The sequence below is a fragment of the Ylistrum balloti genome, unplaced genomic scaffold, assembly GCF_031769215.1.
Source record: "Ylistrum balloti isolate Yb309-2 unplaced genomic scaffold, AGI_CSIRO_Ybal_v1 Utg370916, whole genome shotgun sequence".
In the NCBI taxonomy this organism is placed as follows: domain Eukaryota; kingdom Metazoa; phylum Mollusca; class Bivalvia; order Pectinida; family Pectinidae; genus Ylistrum; species Ylistrum balloti.
Window position 1 is genome coordinate 176,826 of NW_026782519.1, and position 17,801 is coordinate 194,626.

The 17,801-nt window shown below is 38.2% G+C and overlaps 1 protein-coding gene across 1 annotated transcript in view; it reads right to left on the reverse strand.

Annotated features, from left to right (window-relative positions):
- The window catches only part of LOC132559453 (myosin-IIIb-like), an 80,189-nt gene that overhangs the window by 25,970 nt on the left and 36,418 nt on the right, over positions 1-17,801 (reverse strand). Inside the window, exons 21-27 of the mRNA XM_060224072.1 lie at positions 16,289-16,418; positions 15,911-16,056; positions 5,786-5,898; positions 5,261-5,410; positions 3,798-3,909; positions 2,730-2,892; positions 2,047-2,217 (exon numbers count right to left, since the gene is read on the reverse strand). Of these exons, the coding sequence (XP_060080055.1) occupies positions 2,047-2,217; positions 2,730-2,892; positions 3,798-3,909; positions 5,261-5,410; positions 5,786-5,898; positions 15,911-16,056; positions 16,289-16,418 (985 nt within the window). The remainder of the gene's footprint in view (positions 1-2,046; positions 2,218-2,729; positions 2,893-3,797; positions 3,910-5,260; positions 5,411-5,785; positions 5,899-15,910; positions 16,057-16,288; positions 16,419-17,801) is intronic.

The window sequence follows — 17,801 nt, forward strand, 5'->3', positions numbered from 1 at the left end:
TCAACTCTGTAACTCACTCAATCCCTCATAACTCACTTCTCAACCCTGTAACTCATTCCCTCCCTCATAACTCACCTCTCAACTCTGTAACTCACTCAATCCCTCATAACTCACCTCTCAACCCTGTAACTCATTCCCTTCCTCATAACTCAACTCTGTAACTCACTCAATCCCTCATAACTCACTTCTCAACTCTGTAACTCATTCCCTTCCTCATAACTCACCTCTCAACTCTGTAACTCACTCAATCCCTCATAACTCACTTCTCAACCCTGTAACTCATTCCCTCCCTCATAACTCACCTCTCAACCCTGTAACTCATTCCCTTCCTCATAACTCAACTCTGTAACTGATTCCCTTCCTCATAACTCACCTCTCAACCCTGTAACTCATTCCCTTCCTCATAACTCAACTCTGTAACTGATTCCCTTCCTCATAACTCACCTCTCAACCCTGTAACTCATTCCCTCCCTCATAACTCACCTCTCAACCCTGTAACTCATTCCCTTCCTCATAACTCAACTCTGTAACTGATTCCCTTCCTCATAACTCACCTCTCAACCCTGTAACTCATTCCCTTCCTCATAACTCAACTCTGTAACTGATTCCCTTCCTCATAACTCACCTCTCAACCCTGTAACTCATTCCCTCCCTCATAACTCCTCAACCCTGTAACTCATTCCCTTCCTCATAACTCACCTCTCAACCCTGTAACTCATTCCCTTCCTCATAACTCACCTCTCAACTCTGTAACTGATTCCCTTCCTCATAGCTCATCTCTCAACTCTGTAACTGATTCCCTTCCTCATAACTCATCTCTCAACTCTGTAACTGATTCCCTTCCTCATAACTCATCTCTCAACTCTGTAACTGATTCCCTTCCTCATAACTCATCTCTCAACTCTGTAACTGATTCCCTTCCTCATAACTCATCTCTCAACTCTGTAACTGATTCCCTTCCTCATAACTCATCTCTCAACTCTGTAACTGATTCCCTTCCTCATAACTCATCTCTCAACTCTGTAACTGATTCCCTTCCTCATAACTCATCTCTCAACTCTGTAACTGATTCCCTTCCTCATAACTCATCTCTCAACTCTGTAACTGATTCCCTTCCTCATAACTCATCTCTCAACTCTGTAACTCATTCCCTTCTTCATAACTCACCTCTCAACTCTGTAACTGATTCCCTTCCTCATAGCTCATCTCTCAACTCTGTAACTCATTCCCTTCTTCATAACTCACCTCTCAACTCTGTAACTGATTCCCTTCCTCATAGCTCATCTCTCAACTCTGTAACTCATTCCCTTCTTCATAACTCACCTCTCAACTCTGTAAATGATTCCCTTCCTCATAACTCACCTCTCAACTCTGTAACTCATTCCCTTCCTCATAACTCACCTCTCAACTCTGTAACTCATTCCCTTCCTCATAACTCACCTCTCAACTCTGTAACTGATTCCCTTCCTCATAGCTCATCTCTCAACTCTGTAACTCATTCCCTTCTTCATAACTCACCTCTCAACTCTGTAACTCATTCCCTTCCTCATAACTCACCTCTCAACTCTGTAACTGATTCCCTTCCTCATAACTCACCTCTCAACTCTGTAACTGATTCCCTTCCTCATAACTCACCTCTCAACTCTGTAACTCATTCCCTTCTTCATAACTCACCTCTCAACTCTGTAACTCATTCCCTTCTTCATAACTCACCTCTCAACTCTGTAACTCATTCCCTTCCTCATAACTCACCTCTCAACTCTGTAACTGATTCCCTTCCTCATAACTCACCTCTCAACTCTGTAACTGATTCCCTTCCTCATAACTCACCTCTCAACTCTGTAACTGATTCCCTTCCTCATAACTCACCTCTCAACTCTGTAACTGATTCCCTTCCTCATAGCTCATCTCTCAACCCTGTAACTGATTCCCTTCCTCATAACTCACCTTTCAACCCTGTAACTTGGTCCCTTCTTTGTAACTCCCCCTCTCCTTTGAAAATCACTCCTTCTAATATAACCAAGATACCCTATATTACTTCCCTACCTCTCTGTATTACAACAGCACTCCTCTCTCTTTTCTCCTGAACTGACTTTTGTTCTCGTAATGATTTCCGCACCAGGTGGCCACGTATCTGTGACTGTATCAATACAGTTGCCTTTCGTCGTTTCTCAATCACTGGACGAGTCTTTCTACGCACAAGAAATCCTTTTATTGCTGAAAATGGAGGTGAGGGTAGAAAACAATATATAATGCACAACATGTGATAAAATCAGAAACAAAATAAAAGTGCAGTTTCAATTCAAATTATATCAAATCATTTGAAAAGGGATTTATCTTTAAAAAAATTGGTGACAAAGGTGGACATGTAGTCAATAGGCAGATATATATAACTGAAATGTGACCATAATACCCATGCAACAGTGACCTAGATTTTCAGGGTTAAATATGAGTCAGTGACCTAGTTTTGTAGGATACAAACCTGTTTGAATAGCAACTGCTGCTCCTTTCCTCAGTTTAAACTCTTTCTGAAATTTTCTTTTGGCCACAAAACCACGGTAATCTATAAATAAACATTGAGAAGAAATCAGTAGAAATATTTTGACAAAATCACATCATTTGAGCAAAAGTATCACATGACTTTTGAGACAATGTCACATGATTTGAGAGAAAGTGACGCATGACATTTGAGAGTTTATCACATGATATAAAAGTGCCACATGACTTACGTGATTGTATGAGTGTGGCTGCTTTATCGCGCTGCCATTTTGTCTGAAAAAAGCGAGTACGGGCATGCCAGCCCCGAATGACCGACTGAAGAGTAACCACTTTTCTGTGATATGCCTCATATTTCCTGGCCAGCTGCTCAATGTGATAGTACTTCAGGAATACCTGTAGAATCAATTTGTAGACAGTCACATTTTAGTCACACAAAAATCATTTAATGCTCACAAAAGTGACACATCATACTCACACCAAAGTCACATTATGGTCACATCAATGTCTTATCATTGTCACATGAAAATCATAACTACATCTATGTCACATCATCATTAGAGCTAAATTTGATTCACTGTCTTTAGACAGAAATAGAATGTTGGCCTTGACATCAGAATTATCCTATACTTACTTATTTAATTTTGATTTTTCGTGTTTGTATGGTCATAACAAATTATTTACTGGTCAATAAAATTAATATTTGACCTTGACTTTCAACCCATCAACAATGACTTTAGCTGAAATTCTCATTTGATGTATTATGTTACCAGAAATATTTACCAGTTCAGAGATGTGACCTTGACATTAAATCCTTTGTCCTTGACCTTTCATCAAACTGTTCATGATATGAATTTGATGAACTTGGCTACATGATGTCATATGAAAGTTTTTATCAGTAAAATGTTAACACTTTGACATTGAACTTTGACCTGGTGACCCTGATCCAAAAAGTGAGGTGACTTCTCATTAGAACTTAGAATCAATGTTGCTTAATAATGTCATATCCATATCATAACAAGTAAAATATTTAATATTTGACCTTGACCATTGACCGCATTACCTTGACCTCTAGTCAGGCAACATTTCATTTGATTTCAGTCCTTGACCTTAGGAACATTAAACTTCTATTGCACATCTACACTTCTAAGTGAATCAGAGAAATTTCAGCAAGTTTGGCTCTCTGAAATTTGTGATAACATACTAATGCAAAAGTGCTCAGGAAAATAATGATATAGCAGATAAATGTGATAAAGGGAGGTAATCCTGGTTAACTCAGTTTCCTTGATTAAGATACTTACTTTAGTTTTCCCGAGAGCAAAGTGGTCCATGCCCAGTCTGTCCAGGAGAGTGTAGCAACTGTCACGTGTGTGGGGCACACGTTCATCCCACAGGAACGACAACATGTGGTACCTAATAACAAGGTCCATGATTAAAATACCAAATAAAATGTCAGAGTGAACCATCTAGTCACTTGTTACTGACTCAGCTAGGGGTATGTCACAGTGGTGAACCATCTAGTCACTTGTTACTGTCTCAGCTAGATGTATGTCACTGTGGTGAACCATCTAGTCACTTGTCACTGACTCAGCTAGGGGTATGTCACTGTTTTGAACCATCTAGTCACTTGTCATTGACTCAGCTAGGGTTATGTCACAGTGGTGAACCATCTAGTCACTTGTTACTGTCTCAGCTAGGGGTATGTCACTATGGTGAACCATCTAGTCACTTGTTTCGGACTCAGCTAGGGGTATGTCATTGTGGTGAACCATCTAGTCACTTGTCACTGACTCAGCTAGGGGTATGTCACAGTGGTGAACCATTTAGTCACTTGTTACTGTCTCAGCTAGGGGTATGTCACAGTGGTGAACCATCTAGTCACTTGTTACTGTCTCAGCTAGGGGTATGTCACAGTGGTGAACAATCTAGTCACTTGTCACTGACTCAGCTAGGAGTATGTCACAGTGGTGAACCATCTAGTCACTTGTTACTGTCTCAGCTAGGGGTATGTCACTATGGTGTACCATCTAGTCACTTGTTTCTGACTCAGCTAGGGGTATGTCACAGTGGTGAACCATCTAGTCACTTGTTACTGTCTCAGCTAGGAGTATGTCACAGTGGTGAACCATCTTGTCACTTGGTACTGTCTCAGCTAGGGGTATGTCACTATGGTGAACCATCTAGTCACTTGTTTCTGACTCAGCTAGGGGTATGTCACAGTGGTGAACCATCTAGTCACTTGTTACTGACTCAGCTAGGGGTATGTCACAGTGGTGAACCATCCAGTCACTTGTTACTGTCTCAGCTAGATATATGTCACAGTGGTGAATCATCTAGTCACTTGTCACTGACTCAGCTAGGGGTATGTCACTGTGGTGAACCATCTAGTCACTTGTTACTGACTCAGCTAGGGGTATGTCACAGTGGTGAACCATCCAGTCACTTGTTACTCTCTCAGCTAGATATATGTCACAGTGGTGAATCATCTAGTGACCTGTCACTGACTCAGCTAGGCGTATGTCACAGTGGTGAACCATCCAGTCACTTGTTACTCTCTCAGCTAGATATATGTCACAGTGGTGAACCATCTAGTCACCTGTCACTGACTCAGCTAGGGGTATGTCATAGTGGTGAACCATCTAGTCACTTGTTACTGACTCAGCTAGGGGTATGTCACAATGGTGAACCATCTAGTCACTTGTTACTGATGACAGCTTTATAACTATTTACAGGTGGAAGTTTTGACAAATGAAATAGTACTCACCTACGTAGGAAATCTGCAAATGGTATTCGATGGGAGAAGCCCTCCCTTCGTATCCTTGTTGTTTCTAAGACTCCTGTGTATCGTAGTTGTATTGTAACTTTCTCAGAGTCAAACTCATCTGGGTGTTTGTTCGCATTGGGTCGTATACATCTGCAGATTATACAATGTAAATTCATTAAAAAAATTACTTCTCTCTAATGCGTGAAAAAACACCCATTACAAAACTACGGTGTTATCAGTGTAACAACTAACATAAGAATAATATCAATTTCAGTTTTTATATCAAATGAATTTAATTTTCTCTTTACATGAATATTTCATTTTACTTTTTCCAAAATTATTGAAAAATTCTTTCAGAAATCTCATATGGATTTGAAATGTGTATAATCCACTCTATAACACATTGAAATGAGGAATCTATCACTTAATATCAGCATGTTTTTAATATATTTGTCATTCTCATTCTCCATCAGAGAAAATCTGCGAATTGTATTTTAGATTTATGGCAAAGGGAGAAAACTCTACCTGACAAAGTGAGGTGTGCCTGCCACCATCTTGGCTAGAAGATCCATCAGAGAAAATCGGAAGTAGGTTGCCACAGTCTGTTGAATCCTAGTCATACTAGCAGATGCTGACCCCTATCAAAATCAACAGTACTGAGCATTAATATTCCTCAAAATCTGTGGGATACAAAATATTCATCTAAACATCTGTATTTTTCAAACAAAAGGTCCATTGGGCCCAAGCATTCATCTGATAAGAAAGTCCAATAAAAGATAGAACAGCAATACAGATAACATAAATAATTATTAAATAATTTGAAAAAATCTGAATTTCAGCAGTAAATATAACAAATAGAGGTCATGGGGAACTTGTTGGAAAATTTGAACCAAGCTAGGATTCGTAGTAACATATTCTTCCAGCGGCTGCAACAACAGGCTGAAATCCTATGTTACGTTTACTCTATAAACAACACTTCTCTTTTCAGTTTCTCAACATTTCCTTCAAATTTTAGCTTAATGGCACGAGTGGGATATTTTCTTTTTTCAAGTTGTATCCATATTGAATTTCAGACTGACCCACTAAATAATTGCATTTTGTCAGAATCATTTGAAATATGTTCCAATCAATGTATCCAATCACAGAACATCACTGAGAGGTTAAAAATAAATGTTTTTCAGGAAAACCATGATAGAGCTATTATTTTACAAAATGGCTACTATGGCTGCCATGTCTAAGTTTTAATGTGGCCAAAAACAACAATATTTATACAAACTTGGTTCCCCTGATCCCAATGATGCTTCAGACAAAATTTGGTCAAAATCTTTTCAGTTGCTTTTGACTTAAGTTGTGATTTTTATTAAAAAGATGCTGGATGCCAGATGCTGGACACTTTCCTTAAAATCCAAATTAATTGTCAAATTAATGGCACTAGTGGAACAAGAGAAGAAGTTCAATAAATATTTTCCAAAATATGGCGGCCATGAAAGCCATAATCAATTTTGGACAAACCCAGAAAATAACAGGGCAATCACAGGATCATTTCAGGCAAATTGATGCTGAATCTCACTTTTGAAATTGAATGAGAACTTCAAAAAATGAAATGATAGTGTCTGATGCATGACAATGAATGAAACCTATTAATTATATTTAATCCTGATTCTTTTGAGTCAGAAGAACTAAGAAAGGACTGAAAATGTTCCTATTACACTGTAGCTGGTAGAAGCAAAATAAATTTCAGTAATTGTAGTAAATTATCTCATAAACATCCATCTTAGCATTCCTAAGACCATTTATTTGAATTATTTACTCTCAGAATGCCACTGTCGAATAATTGTCCATGTCAAGATCTTTATACAATAAAACAAAGGGAAACCACTCAGTATATTTCTGTCTACTGAAAAGACATATTGAAAAGATGGGTTACAAGCTAATATGTTACTAATATCACTGTATCTTCTGAAACAGTTTTTAACATTTCCATATTTATCATGCTGGCTGAACTTCAAGATGTATAAAAGCAAATGAAATATTGATGTGTCAACAGAATCTTAATTCTCTCTAACAATTAATGAAAGACAGGCAAAATCTGAGGAAAAAATAGATGTGAACAGAGACTCCTGAAAAACCATACAAGGAATATAGATACTCACAAATTATCAAAACTATTTAACTGTATGTAATGCATTTTTAAGAATCAGTTAATGAAAGCTGTTAGTATAGATATGACAAATGTTAAAAATATGGATATTAACTTGATATCAAACCTGATCAAGGAACATGATGTAACATGACAAATTTTGTATAAATTTACAGAGTTATCTCCCTTTGTTAAAATTTCATTTTGAGTTAATACAATGAATAGTAACACAATAGGATACAGGATATTGGTATTTTTCTGTTTTGATTTATAATCAAAATCTTGAAAGGTGATAGAAACTGGACATTTCAAATAGATTTTGAGAAAGAAAAAGCTATGGAAGATAATTATGTTAGATCTGTCACTTTCACATTCATCAACAAACAATTTGATCAAAATTTCAAAACATTATGACAAATGAAAGTATTATATCTGTTGTAAGATAAGAAAGTTCCACAGCAAATACAGGAATATAATTGTAACAGGCATCCAAAGGCTCCATTCCCAGAGAATAATTAATGTAATCAATACAGCAACATTACCATATTTTAATTTAAAATTTTTTTTTTTTTTAATTTTGCTCAACGCATTATTTTTCTAGTTTTATAGTCTGATTAGAATCTTTGTCTGCTATCTTGAACAAACATCTTTGTATTCCTGGAGAGTCAATTTGACTACAGTAAACACTAGAGTCAGTATGATCATATCAAAGATTTTTTTCAAATGCATTTGTCTTTTTCAATATTTTTGAGGATGGAATAAATTCCAATGAATACAACAAAAAAATACGAAACTGACAGAAAAAACTTACTCAGAATCTGTTTTACGATTTCTATAAAAAATATGAACTTTTGAACTTTCTGTAAAATAATAAAAATTTGAACCAATGAAAATGACATGTGAAGAATCACTGCAGCTGAGAGAAACAAAAAATTATGAAAATAGTTCTGATAGTTAACTATATAAAATATTTAATTAGCAAATGTGAAATTTAATTACTAATAAAGACCAATATCTAGGACAATACTGAAAACTTAAGGTTCCATAACACCCACATCAACACAACAATTACTGAACCCATAACAACAGTTTTACAGGGAAAACAAAGGGAGACATTCTAGTATAACATAGATCATCAGAGAGAAAGTGCTGAGCTTTTGATGTAGACAGAACCAAACAAAATCTAGGAACAACGACAGCTCAGACTTAACAACTATGATCATACAATCTGCCAAATTCTAAAATGATGTCAGGCCTGAAAAATTCTGTCCCTGTTGCCAGGGCAACTGGATAAACAATTGTTAGTCTGAGTACAGCTAAATAGAGATGTAACAGTTTCTGTTACCCTCCTACTAAATGTTTATTTTGATAGTCCAAAATTCTTACCAACATATTCAACAGATAAAGAGAATATCAAACTAGTTTTGATTACTTTACACTCCAACAGATAAAGAGAATATCAAACTAGTTTTGATTACTTTACACTCCAACAGATAAAGAGAATATCAAACTAGTTTTGATTACTTTACACTCCAACAGATAAAGAGAATATCAAACAAGTCTTCATTACTTTACACTCCAACAGATAAAGAGAATATCAAACTAGCTTTGATTACTTTACACTCCAACAGATAAAGAGAATATCAAACTAGCTTTGATTACTTTACACTCCAACAGATAAAGAGAATATCAAACTAGTTTTGATTACTTTACACTCCAACAGATAAAGAGAATATCAAACTAGTTTTGATTACTTTACACTCCAACAGATAAAGAGAATATCAAACTAGCTTTGATTACTTTACACTCCAACAGATAAAGAGAATATCAAACTAGTTTTCATTACTTTCGACTTTTATGAAAAAAAACCCAGTGAAATCCTGAATATCATATAAAGATATGTCATTTGTATTTTAAATATAGATAGCTATCATAAGATATGTTTTCTAGATATAGATTGCTATCATACAATCTGTAATATAGGTAGATAGCAAACAAAATATTTTCTAAATACTGGTAGTTATAATACAATTTGTATTAAAAATACTGGTAGTTATAATACGATTTGTATCCTAAATACTGGTAGTTATAATACGATTTGTATCCTAAATACTGGTAGTTATAATACAATTTGTATTCTAAATACTGGTAGTTATAATACGATTTGTATCCTAAATACTGGTAGTTATAATACGATTTGTATTCTAAATACTGGTAGTTATAATACGATTTGTATCCCAAATACTGGTAGTTACAATACGATTTGTATTCTAAATACTGGTAGTTATAATACAATTTGTATTCTAAATACTGGTAGTTATAATACGATTTGTATTCTAAATACTGGCAGTTATAATACGATTTGTATTCTAAATACTAGCAACTATATACTGGTAATACAATATGAATTCTAAACACTAGAATCTATTACATAATTTGTACTCTAACAATACTAACACGAAAAAGAAACGCCGGGTACACTAAATATACTACAAATGATTTATTGCTTGGCCTAGAATAATGACACTCGGTCAGGTTGATGTGTTGTTCCCGGTCACTAGGTACACGTGTTTAAAATCACACAATACCTGACCTCCGCGCTCCGTGCGAGGCATGTGCTAAAATACAAGAATCCCGTGCAGGGGAAGGTCATTGAGTTCGCCAATGGAAATTTTCAGTCTATTTGATACTGTTCAAGTATTCGGATTGATTTTTCAAAGTTTGATTTGAATTAAGCAATTTACATCCATGCCACAATTGACGGAAGTCCAGCGGGGACAGGCTATAGGAATGCTTTTGCAGGGTCAGGGCCAACTTCAGGTTGCTGCACATTTTGGTGTGCATATTCGGACAATTCAACGTCTTGTCCAACGTGTGCGAGTGACGGGGAAGGTCATCGACCGACTGCGAAGTGGACGTCTGCGCGTCACGACGCCGCATCAGGATCGGTTTATAAGACTTTCTCACTTACGTAATTGCCATCTCACAGCTACCGAAACTGCAAATAACACTATAGGCAGTCATAACCTCCATATTCATCCTGATACGGTTCAAAACCGATTACGCGTCAATGGCCTAAAAGCCCGACGTCCCTATGTTGGTCTGCCCCTAACTCCTGCGCGTCGCCAACGCCAATTGGCTTGGTTACAAGCACACTCGCCCAGATATTTTCCTATGAGGCAATGGAGACGGGTATTCTTCACTGACGAATCCCGGTTCACTCTCTACCGTTCGGACGGGCGACGTCATGTATATCGACGTCGAGGCGAACGTTATACTGACGCGTTTGGCGGTGGTTCAATATGTGTTTTATATTGTAAGATCATTAGTAACAAAACACATATCAAGAGTGATGTTTCAGTTGGGTAAGGCCCTCTGACAATGCCCCGGGGTACCCTTTTGCACACAATGTCACTCTTTTTTCTTGGGGGAGGGGTGGGGGGAATCCTGTAAATGTGAATTGTGTACATGTGGTAACAGTGAGAATGGTGAGAGGTGTACAGTTATGTTTAGATTTAGCTTATTGTTAGCAGTCGTAATGTTGAATGTAAGGAATGTTAGTACGAACATTTAAGACTAAAAGTATGTGTGTAGGTGTGTGTACATGTATTTCATAGTCTGGAATATGAGAAGTCTGAATGATGTGTGAAAGTATGAGAGCCCTCCTGTGTGAGGACACATTTGTAATCTTATGTATGTCTCGTCTTAGTCAATAAAATGTTTGAAAAAAAAAAAAAAAAAAAAGTATGTGTTTGGGGCGGTATTTCCTATGGGTTTAAATCACCCCTGATCGTGATTGACGGTAATTTAACCGGCGTAAGGTATAGAGACGAAATCCTTCGCCCAGTTGCCGTGCCATGTGTGCAAGCTGGGAACCTGATATTCCAGCAAGACAATGCCCAGCCCCTTGTCGCTAGAGTTTGTCAGCAATTTCTTGCCAACAATAACGTAATCCCAATCGATTGGCCAGCATTCAGTCCAGATTTATCTCCAATTGAGCATTTGTGGAACGAATTGGATAGGAGAGTTAGGAGACGTCCAAGTGCTCCCACTAATCTGGTCCAGCTCACACGTGCCTTGCATGAAGAATGGAATAACATCCCCATCGCAAATGTTAACACCCTGATGAATTCCATGCATAGAAGAATCAGGGCTGCGACAGCTGCGCATGGAGGACACACAAGATACTGAAATGTCCGGCTGTGTTGCGCAATACAAGTAGGGTCATCGCTAAAAGGGGGATATTTTTGGCATAATTAGCATTGATAATCGATAGAACCTTCAACAAATGGTTCCAAACAGATGAAATCGTATACAAAAATGAATGAAATAATGTAACATTAAATTATATCATTTTAAAGAATCTTTTTAGGTTACACGGCGTTTCTTTTCCGTTTTAGTATATATATTTCCATTGTACAATTTGTATTATAATTTGTATTATTCTAAAAATTGCTATTGAAGCAAATAAAATAACATGATATGATATGAAGTAATCTGGTTATATTAGGAGAGAGCTGTTTGTATGATGATAAGATTTGTTTTTTATGATGGAGTAAATTACACGCTACTGTTTAGAAACAGACACTAAATCATAGGAGAAAAACAAAATGGCTGATGACCTTTGCCCTGTCAGGAAATTAACTTTTCACAAAAAAGGGAAAAAAAGACAGGGATAATAAGATAAGTAACAATCAAAGCCCCAAACAAAACAAGCAGAATATGAAACAGGTGATGAGTATAGGTTACCATGACAATGAATCAAAACAAATCAGTATCTTTTAGGTGTTTGAAATGCATTGCATATATGCTTTTTACTTACAAGTGCGCTGTAAATCTGGAATGCAATGCAGCATATACAATTGCCATATACAGATAAAATGTGCACAATGGAAATGTTATCAACAATAAGATCAATCTGTTCTTTCTTGATCACCTGAAAGCTTGAAACAGTACTTGAGATTCATGTATTTTAATAAATAATGCAGAATCAGACAAAAATCTATCACTATATGTTACAATAAGCCCATGTCTGATAATAAGCCCACCCACTGACTTTGCAGGAAGTAATGTATTGACTCCTGGTCTTACTTTCCTATAATAAACACACCCCTGATATTGAATCAGAGCTTGTGTTCACCTCTGGGTTATTGCAGTATAAATATATCAATGATTTTTTTTATTTTGATGTGTAACAAATATTTCAACCTGTGAATGATTTTGCTTGTTTTAATTTTCATAATTTCATGTATTTCACATAAAATTACAATTTTCGGTTGTAAAATTTTGTCTCATACCATGTAGATCAAATAGAGCTTAAAGAAAGAATTGTTTTCATATCACCTAGATTTTGACATTTTTGAGATTGGAGCCCAGAAAAATTAAATATTTAAAATGACACTCTTCATTATAATTATATTAAATAGTTGAATAATCTGTGATGGCACTGAAAATGATCAATGTCACTTTTTTTCTCTTTTTTGTTTTCCTTCTTCCATTTTGGCATAACTATGCTGTATTTTCTGGATTTTAAGCCACAAGTTCTTCCCTCGTGAGTTGGGCATGATGCTATATACTGTTGCAGATTATATGCGGACAGAAAAAAATTGGCAGAATGAAAAAAAAAAACCTAGTGTACAAGTATGATAGGGTACATATTGTGACACTCTATCAATTGGCTGAGAACTTCAAGATTAAATTTTTTGAATTGTGACTATTTATCCTCAGCAGTGGTGGTGATAATGCATTGTAAATGTACAGTCATGCTAGTAAGAACATATCCCTTATACACAGTGCATTTATCATAGATTTTAGCTGGTGACATTACCGTGTATGTGATATGGTACAGACAGCAGTGCTGTGAACTGTGTAAATTCTTGACATCACAAAGACATACAGAAAAAGCAGGGAACCATTGTTTGGAGGGATAGAAGAAGGCAATGCAGAGGAGATAGTGATGGAAGTAGGGAAAGTGTTAGGGGAGAGATGGAGGTAGGGAAAGTGTTAGAGGGAGAGATAGAGGTAGGGAAAGTGTTGAAGGGAGAGATGGAGGTAGGGGAAGTGTTAGAGGGAGAGATGGAGGTAGGGAAAGTGTTGGAGGGAGAGATGGAGGTAGGGAAATTGTTAGGGGAGAGATGGAGGTAGGGAAAGTGTTGGAGGGAGAGATGGAGGTAGGGAAATTGTTAGGGGAGAGATGGAGGTAGGGAAAGTGTTGGAGGGAGAGAAGGAGGTAGGGGAGGTGGTGGTATAAGTGACTGAGAAAGGGAAAGTGGTGGAGGGAGAGAAGCAGGTAGGGGTGATGGTGGAGGGAGAGATGGAGGTAGGGAAAGTGTTAGAGGGAGAGATGGAGGTAGGGAAAGTGTTGGAGGGAGAGATGGAGGTAGGGAAATTGTTAGGGGAGAGATGGAGGTAGGGAAAGTGTTGGAGGGAGAGAAGGAGGTAGGGGAGGTGGTGGTATAAGTGACTGAGAAAGGGAAAGTGGTGGAGGGAGAGAAGCAGGTAGGGGTGATGGTGGAGGGAGAGATGGAGGTAGGGAAAGTGTTAGAGGGAGAGATGGAGGTAGGGAAAGTGTTGGAGGGAGAGATGGAGGTAGGGAAATTGTTAGGGGAGAGATGGAGGTAGGGAAAGTGTTGGAGGGAGAGGTGGAGGTAGGGAAAGTGTTGGAGGGAGAGAAGGAAATTGTTAGGGGAGAGATGGAGGTAGGGAAAGTGTTGGAGGGAGAGAAGGAGGTAGGGGAGGTGGTGGTATAAGTGATTCAGAAAGGGAAAGTGGTGGAGGGAGAGAAGCAGGTAGGGGTGATGGTGGAGGGAGAGATGGAGGTAGGGAAAGTGTTAGAGGGAGAGATGGAGGAAGGGAAAGTGTTAGAGGGAGAGATGGAGGTAGGGAAAGTGTTGGAGGGAGAGATGGAGGTAGGGAAATTGTTAGGGGAGAGATGGAGGTAGGGAAGGTGTTGGAGGGAGAGATGGAGGTAGGGAAATTGTTAGGGGAGAGATGGAGGTAGGGAAAGTGTTGGAGGGAGAGATGGAGGTAGGGAAATTGTTAGGGGAGAGATGGGGGTAGGGAAAGTGTTGGAGGGAGAGAAGGAGGTAGGGGAGGTGGTGGTATAAGTGATTGAGAAAGGGAAAGTGGTGGAGGGAGAGAAGCAGGTAGGGGTGATGGTGGAGGGAGAGATGGAGGTAGGGAAAGTGTTAGAGGGAGAGATGGAGGTAGGGAAAGTGTTAGAGGGAGAGATGGAGGTAGGGAAAGTGTTGGAGGGAGAGATGGAGGTAGGGAAATTGTTAGGGGAGAGATGGAGGTAGGGAAAGTGTTGGAGGGAGAGAAGGAGGTAGGGGAGGTGGTGGTATAAGTGATTGAGAAAGGGAAAGTGGTGGAGGGAGAGAAAGAGGTAGGGGAGGTGGTGGAATGAATGATGAAGAAAGGGAAAGTGGTAGAGGGAGAGAAGCAGGTAGGGGTGGTGGTGGAGGGAGAGATGGAGGTAGGGAAAGTGTTAGAGGGAGAGATGGAGGTAGGGAAAGTGTTGGAGGGAGAGATAGAGGTAGGGACAGTGTTAGAGGGTGAGATAGAAGTAGGGGAGGTGATGGTATAAGTGATTGAGAAAGGGAAAGTGGTGGAGGGAGAGAAGCAGGTAGGGGTGGGTGGAGGGAGAGAAGCAGGTAGGGAAAGTGTTGGAGGGAGAGATGGAGGTAGGGAAAATGTTGGAGGGAGAGATGGAGGTAGGGAAAGTGTTAGAGGGAGAGATGGAGGTAGGGAAAGTGTTAGAGGGAGAGATAGAGGTAGGGAAAGTGTTAGAGGGAGAGAAGGAGGTAGGGGAGGTGATGGAATAAGTGATTGAGAAAGGGAAAGTGGTGGAGGGAGAGAAGCAGGTAGGGGTGGGTGGAGGGAGAGAAGCAGGTAGGGGAGGTGGTGGAATAAGTGATGGAGAAAGGGAAAGTGGTGGAGGGAGAGAAGGAGGTAGGGGTGGGTGGAGGGAGAGAAGGAGGTAGGGGAGGTGGTGGTGTAAGTGATTGAGAAAGGAAAGGTGATGGAGGGAAAGAAGGAGGTAGGGGAGGTAGAGGGGGAAGAGATGGAGGTAGGGGAGGTGGTAGAATGAGTGGTGGAGAAAGGGAAGGTGGTGGAAGAAGAGATGAAGTTTGATTCTAGGTAAAGGGATACTAATGTGATATTAATAATCAAAAGTATTGTTACAATTGATAATAGTTTGTGTCGATGGTGTGTGATATCAGTGTAGATATATACTATACATTATTGATGACTGTATTTTTACATCAGCCATTTTTCAACTAGATATTCACACTAAAGTATTTCAGATAAAAGATTTATCAAAGAAAATCCATTTTGCTTCAAAACATTATCTTATTAATAAATCTCCTGTGATATACTACATGGTGTTTGATGTTTGCTGACCTCACAAACACCCATCAAGCATAAAACAAATCATCTACATCCTCCCTAGATCCTATTTTCAATCAACAAAGTTATTGTGTTGCTATGACAACAGATGTTCTACATACCCGACTGCCCCCCATGCCAGACGTCTGTTGGTGTTTGTTGTAGCTCATCACGCTCACATAAGAGCTTGTACTGGCTGGCGAGCTGATGGCACTTGAGTTTGGAGTGCTTCTCAGGGAAGACGCGATGCTACCAGATGCAAGGTTACCTATGGGTCAAGATCAAAACTTAAGGTCAAAACTCAAGGTCAAATCTCTATGGCACTTTCAGTTCCAGAGAAATTACACAGAGAATGAAACAGTTGTAACTGGGATGAAAAATTTGAGAAAAATAAAACCAAAAACAAAAATAAAATCAACACTGGACAAATTTCTATAGATAGTAACAATAACTGATCTTTGAACTCAGAAACATTGCTTGATAAAGTTGATTATACACACCTGTTTTTGTAAGAGGGGTCTGGAAGAGGGCGCGGACGACCTCGTTGTTGGAAGCACGAAGCATATTTAGTACATCTCCAGGAAGACGATCACGATTCTTTTCCAGGAAGCCCATTGCATCATATTCCACCTGTAGACATGGAGCACATACTGTATATTACTTTTGTGGTGAAGAAATTGTACAAATCAACATTTAGTGTTAAGAGTTTAGAGAACAAGATGTGCTAGTGTTATATGTATGCCCTACCCGGCAACCTCACAGAAGTTTGAACTTTTTTAGTGATAGTGTGGTTATATTACTACAGGGTTGGTTAGATTTGTATGTTCTTTGTTTTGCTATTACAGTCAAGCATGCTATGATATTCTCCAAAAAAAGGGCCTGGTGGGTCAGAATTTTTCAACAGTGTTCAATGCTTTCACAAATAAATTAACATTTAACATGATAGACGTTCATCGCCTGGGTTAATGAGAAGGTTTCAATAAACTTCACTCCTGAGAATTTTTCTTTTTAGAGGTTTTCTTGGGCTTTGTCTGGGGAACATATCCACCAGAGGTTAACAATACTAGGTCTTCTCTTCATTTGAAAGAAATTATTTGAAGGTTATCAGATACATTTGCATTTGACCTCTGTGACCTTGAATAGGATCAAAATCATTTCTGTTTGTAAATTGTTTTGGGCTTCATCTACTGGACTTCATCTAAAGAACCTTTCAGCTAAATATCGTATTTCTAAGACTTTTGGTTCATCAGGGTAAGTTTTCTGGACAAATATAATTCTAACCCTTTGGATAAACTTAAGTTGTTTGGAGGTTTTAACAAATTTGACCCCTGTGACCTTGAATAAGGGTCGAGATCAATAATAGGGAGAGGCTGACACCTGCAGACCCAATATAAAATCTAAATCTGTGATATTCTCAATTTATATCTCTTTCATTGAGGACATCACAATAAATATATAAAGTTATGATGTCACAATGGTAACTTAGGAGCAAGTCAATCACAGCTCCTCTAGGTCATATTACATGTGTGTTATAGCAACAATATATATAACAGGTTTTATTACACTGATAATGGGGTAGTTATGTAATGGGTGTTATTACATTGATAACAGGGTAGTTATATAATGGGTGATATAACACTGATAACAGGGTAGTTATGTAATGGGTGTTATTATACTGATAACAGGTAGTTATATAATGGGTGTTATTACACTGATAACAGGGTAGTTATGTAATGGGTGTTATAACACTGATAACAGGGTAGTTATGTAATGGGTGTTATTACACTGATAACAGGGTAGTTATATAATGGGTGTTATTATACTGATAACAGGGTAGTTATATAATAGGTATTATTACACTGATAACAGAGTAGTTATATAATGGGTGTTATTTCACTGATAACAGAGTAGTTATATAATGGGTGTTATTACACTGATAACAGGGTATTTATATAATATAACTAAAGATGAGTTTAGACATTGCTGTCTCTATAAGTTTGTGAATCTGATAAG